A 10,391-nucleotide genomic window follows, 5' to 3' on the forward strand; every position below is an offset into this window, starting at 1 on the left:
TTCCTGTCCCGGCCTCACTGGTACAAGAATCTAAGTCAGAATTTCTGGTGCTTCACTCAAGTTAGTGTACTATCACAGATGGACAAAGTTGTCCACTGTTGCTTTTGAGGGGATTGAAAAGAAAATACAGTAACATTTTATCATAAGGTGGAGGCTTTTCTTTTTTTCTTTTTTGTCTTTTTGCAGACCAAACAGGGTTTAGCCCTGTTCCTGATATTTTGGGACCCTCCTCTGACATGGCAGCCCTTTGCAAGCTGATCCTTGGATAAGATCCCGGTTATCAGCATGAAGGGAAGAGCTGCCCGCGGAGCGGCCGAGGCGCAGCAGCCGCGTCCCTGTGACCGGTACAAGCACGCCTGTGCTGTCTGCAGAGGCTTTGTTTATCTCTACGGAGGGCACGGCAGCACCACACTGCGGGACTTCTGGAGATACCACACAGGTGAGCTGGCCTCTTCTCTTGTATGTCAGGATTAAAGCCATTCCACATCAGTCATCGTGAAATTGAGATGCTCTGTGCTTAACAGATTATCCTCATTTAAGGTCTTTCTGTCACAGGGCTGGATAAACTGCTTTTTGTTCATTGGGCAGATGGGAGGTGTTTGCTCCTCTTGCAAGTGTCCACAAAGTTTTGATTTTAGTTCAGTTCCTTTTGTTTTTGGGGTTTTTTCCCTTGACCAGAAATACTGAGTCATTTAAAGTATCCTGGTTCTAGCAAGGGATATCAATGAGCTTCCCTGACTCTCTAACACAGCAATAGTTCATGCATGTAAAAGTGCACAAAGGGAACATGTGGATACAATACCTTGTAGGTTTGTAATATCAATGCACTATCAAATATAAGCCTTTGTATTTTTTTACTTGATGTATAGTTTTCCCTGCTCACTTGTTACTGGAATAAAACAGAATTGTGCTGGGGTTTGTGCTCGTGGAATTGTCCAAATTTGATGTAGGTAACAAAATACAAGCAGTAACAATTATTGTATTTAAATGTAACTATTACTGTTATATTTAAATTTGCTAAATAGAAAAATTAATATATTTGATTTTTAACAGAGGAGAGATGACAAAATGCTTCATTTTAAGCAGCACAGCCACATTCAAAGTCCACCTTCTCACCTTTTCCCTACTGTTTATGTGTTGAGTGCACCACTTAACTTCAGCTTTGGTTTATAGTGAAAAATGAATGGGAAATGTTGGATTGCTCAAGAGATGGTCCAGAAGAACTAGAAGAACATTCAATGGTGGCTTATAAGGTACTAGACCAGGATTATATTGTCCATATCCTGACATTTTATTTCCTCCTATACAGTGCAATAAAATGCCATAGGTATTATGTACTGAAATACTATGCCCAGAAAGCATTTTTGTGTTGATGCAGTTCTGGATGTAGCTGTACCTATATTTGGAAATCTTTCTGAACAGAGTGGCAGTAATTCAGCTCTGCAACAGCCCCCTGGTTTCCTCAGTCAGTGCTCAATAAGTAGCAATAATACCAGATAAAGACCCTGGCAGCACTTTCTCTGACTTATCTGTGCAGTTGTAACAGTTGCTCTGAATTCATTTGCATGATCAGCCACGGCACAAAAACATTCACTACAGAACTCACGTAGAAGAGGGATGGGGGAGTAAAGCACAGTAAGAATTACAGCCCTGCCTGTGAGGGGAAGACAGAATTTAAGATATCAAGAGTTATCACACAATGAAACATTTCTCTAAACATGCATAATCCAATATACCTGAGCAATGCCTCAAGAGAGCTCCGTATTCCCAGCCCTGAAGCTGCCCCAGGCTGACAAGAAACGAGCAGTTCTGAAATATTGTTCCCATTAAACAGCACAATGTTCTTCAGGGCTTCCCACTGGGAGAAAATAAAGACAGAATAATTAAAAATTGGTGGCTTTTTGGGATTGTTAAAAGATCATCATATTGTTAACTAAATTTTGCTGATAGCAACCTTTGCATTTAAGAATTGTTTTTAAAATTATTTGCATGCTGTGTACCTTCCTGTAATTGATAAATATTTGTGCATTTTGCAGGGCAGCCTGTATATTTTTGGTGGGATGGTGGATTCTGCTTTCACACAAGGAAAAACTCCTCTCTGGATATATGACATTGGTATGATACACAATAGCCAGTATTTTCCATGGGATATTCCATAGGCAGTAATAAATAATGAGAACCAAACTGTTTTCTGCTGCTTGTAACAGAGCCTTCCTTAAGCTTTACAACAAGTAATGTGTGTAAACCTGTGTGCATATTTTCACCTCCAAATTAGGCTGTTCAGCTATCAGAGATGCATGTCTTACTTCAATTAGAGAGGATTTTATGGGAAAATTGTATGTATTTTAAGGTCTCAGAATTTCCATTCCTCCCTCACTCCTTTTTACATTTACTATTTGATCATAAGACCTGATAATTCATGTATTATTTAATTTTTATTTTTAATGCCACATATATTTTAAAACCAAGCTTTCTTGGCTTCTACTTTCTTATGAAAGAAAGTAGATCAGTAAAATATATGTCATTTGTACTTTTACTGAAGAAACATATAAGCTAGAGCAAGAGAAATAAAAAATAAAATAAGGTGGGAAATTAACATCAACATTTTATAACATGGATTTTTTTTTCTTCTCCTAAGAACAAACATTTGGGATCTCTTAAGTGTGTATTCTAATAAAAACAGTGCAGAATTTGAATTTAATAGCAATGTCACACACCATAGATTTGCCCTTTGGAAATCCTGTGTACAGTAATAGCTATTATTTTGATGTCAGATTGTGAGGGGAGAGAGAGAGGCTCAGTTCTTTTTGAGCTGGTAACTCTTGTGTCCAGACCAAGATTTAAGTTTCCTGTCTTCTTTTGCTACTTCACTATGTAACTTTAAGTCAATGGGATTTTTTCAGCCCTTCCTTTGTGTTTCACACCAGTTGTCTGAGAGAACTTGCTGGAAAAAAGCCTCAGAACATATTTTAAAGGAGAAAGCATCTTATTAGTCACAGTACTTACCAGTGGAAATTGGAAATAAGTTATTCAACATTGGTTGTGTATCTAGCTGTTTCGTAGTTATTATTTAAAATCTTTTGGCAAGAATAGCTTTAAGTAATGCAAGCCTGCACTGATTCCTCATTGTATCTCTGTGCTGTGTTATCTGATATTTCCTCTCCTTCACGGTGATCCCAGATCTGTGATTGCTGGCTGTTATTTGATGGCTATTTAAGGGACCTATGAAAAAGAACAAGAAAGAATAAGTGTGCCATAATAAGGTGTGTATGGTAAGCAGAAGGAGTCATACATCCATAGGGAAATCTGGGATTCCTACAAGTTCACAAAATGATGAAAATCACAGGTTATTTCTGCATTATGAAATTCAGCTTTAGGAAACAGGAATACAGTGTGGCACCTGTGTGATTCTGTATCAGATAAAGATAGAGGAAAACTGTTCAAACTGTGTCTCCTGAAGTCTCTCAGTGCTGCTGTCCTAGCAGGATTTCTTCAGCCTTGTCAGTAGAAAACACCATGACGAGACTTCCATGAAATTGAGCTGTGCAATTTGAGCAGTTACTGTGGGAGGAGTGTCCTCTTGTGGTGCGGGATTTAAACTGCGCTTTATTAACTCAATCCCCAGATTCCGCAAGATGGACAGAGAGCTGCAACGAACCAGCAGAGACGGAGGTAAGGAGCCAGGAAGTGGGGAATGTGTGAATCAAATGCCTGTTGCTTTGTTGATTAAACAGATTGCTTTGAAATATGTTCCCCCAAACAGTTCCAATCTCATCTCTTCAGAGACATGTGGCTGTACTTTATTTCTTTGCACTTTCAATAACTTAAGGCTTTTTCCTTCTTCAAAACAGTGTTTAAAAATACTGCTCTTAAATTTTAAGTCCTATATAAGAAGTTAAGTCCTCTCCTCTGCTGCTGCTTCTGTTTTTCTGAAATCCTTATCAAGAAAACTAATTTTAAAGGGAATATTGCAACCATACGTGAAGCCTGTGCTTTTAAAAGTAGGGTTGTGAAAACAGATTGGCAGCCACGCTAATACGTTTTGGAACGTGAAGTGCTGCAGCATTTTTCAATTCTTCAGTGTGAACACGTGGACTTACCAAGTTACTGCCTTCTAATTGAAACCTGAGTAGAAGCATTTGTGGCTTGGTCTTTTGAGATTGATTTTGTATCACTACACATTAGGAATCACTCATTTTTTGCTACTGAAACTTCGTCATCACAATGCTTCTATAGCTTGGAAGTTGGACCCAGAATTTTTATTTTTTTAAGATGTGACACAGTTACCACTCTGGTTACTTTTACTTGATGGAGGAGTCAATAGAAATTTTGGGACTGCAGGGTTATTTGTGGGGGAAAAATAAAGGTGAATTTCCAAGACAGATATTGCTGCTGATATGACTTTATAGGTTTTTGTTTTTGAACTGTTCTAGAGCTCTGCACCTGCTAACAGAAAAGGTCACAGTGCAGTAGTGTACCATTCCAGCATGTATATCTATGGGGGATACTTTGGCATCAAAGGCATTTCTCAGGAGTTTTGGGAATTCCATTTTGGTAAGTTAAAAAAGCAGGATACGGTTTTGATCCAGTGTAAAACAACAGCTGCAGTAGCAGAGCTTGCTCTGCTAAGAAAATTCTTGTCAGTAGAAATTCTGTAAGTTAGTTTTGGCTTCTCTTTGACAACATTTAGTGATAAATTCTGTCAAATTCAATTAATTGCTGGCTGAAATTAACTAGACTATTACACTGGAATACATTTTGCAGTATTTGCCAGTTTTACAGCTGAAAATCAGGGAGAATGTTTGTTTACTATCCACTAAAATTCTTCAAGGATTACTAAAAACTTTCAGATCCAGCAGGGACCCTGATTTCAGCCTATTAATGTCATCTTTTGATCTCAAATCTCCAGATGACCATGGGGAGTCAAACCTGACAGGAGATAGTTTATTAGCATATTCATTACCATTCTGATTATGGCAAATGAGATGATTCCCAGAGATTTCCTAAGTGCATAACTTGTTATCTGATAGCCATTCTGCCACTATTTTGAAATAAATGATGGGTTTATCTCATCCTTCCATCCCTCACAGGGTTAGAATAAGCATAGACATTAATGAATTAATGTTTTTGTTGATTGATTTTTTCTCTCTTACAGCCAGGAAAGTATCTTTCTTTATCAGAGTCAATGAACTGACAAAGCTGTAGGAAAAACTGCTCTGTAAATAAAATTTCCATGGCATCTGTCACACAGCATCTGACATTTTCATTAAAAGTTTATTTCAAAACTGATTCTTTTAAATGCACTTTTTCAGTGTCAGAATTTAATATGTTAACTCATAATAAGCTTAGAGCAGAAACCCTTATTCTCCAACTGAATAGCTACCTCCTCCAGGAAGCAAATCCTTTCTCATATAGGGTAAATTTGATCCATCTATAAATCAGTTTTTGTTTCAGATACAAGGAAGTGGTTGTGTGTCTCCAGCCCCTGTCACAGCAGCGGTCCCGGAGCGCGGCACGGCCACTCGGCAGTGGTTTATCACACAGCCATGTACCTCTTTGGGGGGCTGCTGGGGCTCACTGAACAGAGGGACTTGTGGAGATGGGACTTTGGAAGCAGCAGCTGGTCCAGCATCAGAACAAGGTAAACTGTTCTATTTGTAACACTAAAAGAGCAGAGAAGAGAATTGATCTTACTCTGATTCTGCGTGCGGGTGGGGAGGGAGCCGATGCCCTGTTGGTAATTGTAGGGATTGTTCAGATCAGGATGCAGTGCTGCTGCCATGCCTGGGGCTCCAGTTGGCTTTGCTCGGGAGAGCTGTTGGCAAGGCGTTGATGCAGCTGTCAGCAGTGTAATTTTGATGTCCCAATGCAGCTGTTCAGCAGTCATCCTTCTGAGTCAAAAGGAAAACAGAAGCTAAAATCAGTGCTAAGTTTCTTTTTGGTCTCCCCTTAACTGCTGGTTTCTCTTACCTTCAGCCAAGGACCTCCTCCAGTGGTAGGTCATGCTTCAATAGTCTGCAAAGACTCTATGCTGATTTTTGGTGGAGGGATTTCAAATTCCAGCCCTTATGATGACCTCTGGAAGTATCATTTCCATACACAGACATGGAAGAAGCTTAGTAGTACTACAAAGGGAAACTTTTCTCCTAAAATATATCACTGCATCTTAGGAATTGGTGTGGATTTCCAAACTACCTCAGATTTCACTGATACATTCCCCAGCCACCCCAAGAGTGAGCAAAAGGACCATCCCCAGCTGGTGCCCATGCTGAGGCACTCTGGCTTTTGCAGCTTCTTCTGCCTACAGCCCACGGAGCGGAGCAACACCATCGAAATGAAAACCTTCAGCCTGCCCCTGGAGCCAGCAGAATTCCCTGCCTCCCAGACCACTTCAGAGGCAGGACTAGGCCCAAAGAGAGACAGGAGCTGTTTGTCCAAGGACAAGTCTCTCCATCTGTTGGCCTGTTCAGGAGAGGCTTTTGCTGCTGCTCAGGCTGTGGGTGAAGAGGAGAGACCTGACTGGGGGTGTGTGGCCACAGGAGGTGGGATCAGCAGGACCAACACACTGCTGCTCATTGGGGGCAAACCTTTGTCCAGCTTCACTGAGATCTCCTTCAGGCAAATGGAGTTTGATTGCTTGTGATTGCTTTGCTTGCAAAGTGAAGGAATAAATTTCCACCACCGTGGCAGTAGGTGGAAAACCAACTGCTTGCAACTGTCTTCAGCTTCCTATCAGCATGCTGGGGAAAAAAAATAATTAAACCTTCTCATACTTGCTGCGAACAGATTTTTTACAATGTTAACAAAACCTGACATATATTTAAGTCACAACTTGCATGTAAGTTGTGATTTCTGAGAGGAGTTTGTTGGAATGCTGCTCTTTTTGTTACTTTTCTCCTGGTCACTTCATACCCTTTCAAATTGGCAATGGCTGAGGCTGCCTTGAGAATCAGAACTGCAGTAACCCATGCTGGCTCCACAAGATGCCATTTCAGGGGCAAAGCTTGCTCATTTTGCACTGGCATAAGAGAGAAATACAGTCACATTTGAGGGGTTCAATTAGTCTTAACGTGAATGTTCTCTAAGATTTTAAAGATTTTATATTCTTGAGTGTTCTTTGCCTAATATATCTGCAACATGAGATGGCCTATGACAACAGAACCCAACAGACAAATCAGCAACTGAATTCTAGAAGATATTCAAGGATTGTATATAACCTTGGGGAAGTGAAACAATGAATGCCCCCTGGAAATCATCAGCAAGGATCAGAGGAAGGGCATTATACCTGTGAGAACAAAGGATGTGCCAAATGAGTGTTGGCTTTAATGGCTGAACACAGAATCAAAAGGGTGTGATTTCCCACAGTGGGGTGGGGAGGGAACAGAAAGAGGAGAGCTTGACAGAGTGGCACAAAGCATGGGCTGTTTGCACTGGTAACTCATGTTTTAGTCCTAAAGAGATTTCTGCTTTTCCAACTCTTTTATCACCCTACGTAGTACTTGTTACACATTTCCTCTCTGTAGTAGTAAGTTCTGAGTTCATATATGGTTTTTCTTTGCTGAAAAGAAAAAGTGCTTGTTTTGCAAGGTAATATTGTCCAGCATTCAAAGCACTTATTTCAATAGATGTTACTAAATACCAGCCTTCTGACAGAACAGCAGCTGTTTGTAAGAGCTGCTGGTATCTGAAATTACCTGAAAGTTAATACTTCCAAATATTTGAAAAGTTTCCAAAAGTTTCATAGGAATAATGACTTTCAAGTAATTTACAGATTTCAAGAATATTTAGAAGTACTTTCCTCATGTCTTCAGAAATAACTGTCATGTGAATTCAGTAGGAAAATTATACATGGATTTGCAAAAGCTGCTTAAGAGTTATCTGGACCACCCATGACCCTCCCTTACCTGGAAACAGAGAGATTGTACACTGCCACATGAATAAAGCCTGCTCTGTTTCCTATCACTGTGTGCTCATGTTCACCTTTATGAGTCTAATATACATGTTTGTATTTTCTAACTGAACAAAGAACTTACCTTTCTGACCAAGGAAGACGATTCTGCAAGCCCCAGTCATTTCCCTGCACTTCAGCCAGCTTTGAGGGCTGCCCAGGCTTTGAATTTCTCCTCCAAGAACAAGAATTTCCCAGTTTGAGGAGGTTTGTTTGGAAGGGACATCAATACAGCGACTGAGCTGAGCATGTACTCAGCACTGCAGTCTTAAATCAGCAGCTTGTTTTCCTGGTGCTGACTGACATGTCTGTTTTGGCTTTATCCTGAGAGCTGCCGTAACATACAGCCTTTTATCTAGGATTGACAAGGGAAGGAAATTTAACTGGAAAGGCCAACAATAAACCAGTGATTTTTCCAAGTCACGCGAAGGCCTCCTGGCAGGTAGCGGTATCCTGGGGATGTGCAAGAGCCCCAGGAAAATGCCATCCAGCCTCTGCCATTCCTTTCTTCCTGCCCCCTCAAACTCTCTTCCCTTTGGCAGCCCCACGAAGGGTTTAACATTTACTCGGAGCCAACGCAGGCGGGACAGAAGCCAGCCCAAAGGCAATGGCTTGGCACAGGCAGGAAAAAGCAGCTTGGAGCCAGCCCATCTCCCCTCTTGGCTCCCCTGGGCTCTGCCCCTGTGCCAGGTCAGGTGGGGGCACAGCACTGGCAGCACCACACCCACTCCATCACTAAGGGATGCCAAACCTCTCGAGCTGGCCCTAAGGCCCCGCTGTACCCTGCCTTGGACAGGACACCAGGAGAGCAGGGGCTCGGGAAAGGCCTGGCTGCAGGGATGGGGGCTCAGGGCCAGGAGGCTGAGCTGGAGTTGGCCCCAGCCATGCTGTGCAAGGGGGGAGAGCCCTGATCCTGAAGTGGGGCTCTGTGCTACAGCAGTTTTGCTGAAGCCACTGGAGTCTCTTTTTCCCGTTGTGGCCCATTCCCAGGTCTTCAAAAAACAAGAGTGAGCTCAAGTTGGAAGGGAAGGGCATTGGCAACTGAAGTGACTGCATCCCACAAATGCCTACAGGAGTGCCTGACGCCTCAGTCCACTCTGGCCATGCACAACCCATATTTCAGGTACTCTCCAGTGTCCAGACCTAGGGACACAATCCTTGCTCACACCACTGTGACCTGATCATATCCCCTTTCAAACCTTAGCCAGTGCTATCAGCTACACCAAAAGGGTTCTCAGAGCACCTCACTCTCTTTTCCCACTGCAGGCACCTTTTCAAAGAGGCAGAAAAGAGCCTTTGTGGATGTGCTTATGATATTTCTCCATAACTGTAGCAGTTAATAAGAATTCATCCCAGGCCCAAGCGAGTGACTAAAAGCTGCTGCCATCTGAAAGCTCGGTGGTGGCCTGCATGAAATAATGAATGGAATTACTCCAGCTAGTGGCAAATATTTAGAAACAAGACACAGCACCCCATTTTTGGCTGGGACTGAAGGGGCTGCCACTGAAGTTGGCTGTTTAGAATGTCTCTGAAAAGCAGGGAACCTTGCACGTTCACAGAAATGCAGTCCACACAACAAAAGCAAAAGGATGCAGCATTCTTGGCAGCCTCATCTGAGACATGTGCTGTTATATCATAAATTGTATATAAGGGAACAAATTGATCAGCACTAAACATCTCAACAAACTCATTGTTTTAACTGATATTTGGTTTCTAAACATTAAAATGTATGAATGGCAGAAATATAATCTTCTAAAATGCAGATACTCAAAGAAGGTTTTTTCAGTTAATAATAGAAAAACCTAAATGTTTCATTGTTTTGAGTTGTAAGTGGATTTGAAGAACAATTCAGTGATTTATCAGTGGGATCACAGTTTGACCTACACATAAAATTACGCAACAAGAGAAATTATCTCCTATGAGCTTAGTCAATAGGATGGAGTAATTTCTCTTCCTTTTGATACTTTCCAAATAGTTTTTGAGAAACAAAGATGATCAAAGGGTTTAGTTGCCCTTTGCAGCCGTCTTTAGCATTTCGCCAAAGTCAGGGCTTGGGAGTAAACAGTTCCCTTTAAACAATCAATCATTAGTGCTGCTGCACTTGAGAGCACAGCCCAGTCCCTGGCTGGAGACAGGAGTGAGGGTGCTTGGTTAACTGGCCTGCACTGGAACCACACCGGCAGCTCGGGCTCCCCTTCTGGCCACACGCCTGGGACTGGCTTTCAAAGGCACTGCACACCTGACAGTCCTCCTGGACACTCTCAGCTCTGCTGGAAAAAAAGCATGTAATTCTTTAGCATCTACCTGCAAGCTCTGGTGCTGTCCTAAGTTACACTTTAACTGACAACAGGCTAAGTTTAGAGCAGCAATCCGGTGTCCCAAGCCCCAGCTGACCCACCTCTGAGTGCTGTGCCGTGTAACACAGGGGGCCCAAAGACGACTC

The 10,391-nt window shown here is 42.0% G+C and overlaps 1 protein-coding gene across 1 annotated transcript; it reads left to right on the forward strand.

The window, feature by feature from the left end:
• The first annotated feature begins 230 nt into the window (after positions 1-230).
• Positions 231-7,942, forward strand: LOC115947884 (leucine-zipper-like transcriptional regulator 1 homolog). The gene is made up of 7 exons (XM_031057203.1): positions 231-439; positions 1,174-1,253; positions 2,037-2,115; positions 3,626-3,672; positions 4,434-4,554; positions 5,455-5,641; positions 5,977-7,942. Exons 1-7 carry the CDS (start codon positions 286-288, stop codon positions 6,641-6,643), a joined length of 1,335 nt encoding a protein of 444 aa, XP_030913063.1. The 5' UTR covers positions 231-285; the 3' UTR covers positions 6,644-7,942.
• Positions 7,943-10,391: the final 2,449 nt, after the last annotated feature.

Source organism: Geospiza fortis, unplaced genomic scaffold, assembly GCF_000277835.1.
Source record: "Geospiza fortis unplaced genomic scaffold, GeoFor_1.0 scaffold112, whole genome shotgun sequence".
Lineage (NCBI taxonomy): Eukaryota > Metazoa > Chordata > Aves > Passeriformes > Thraupidae > Geospiza > Geospiza fortis.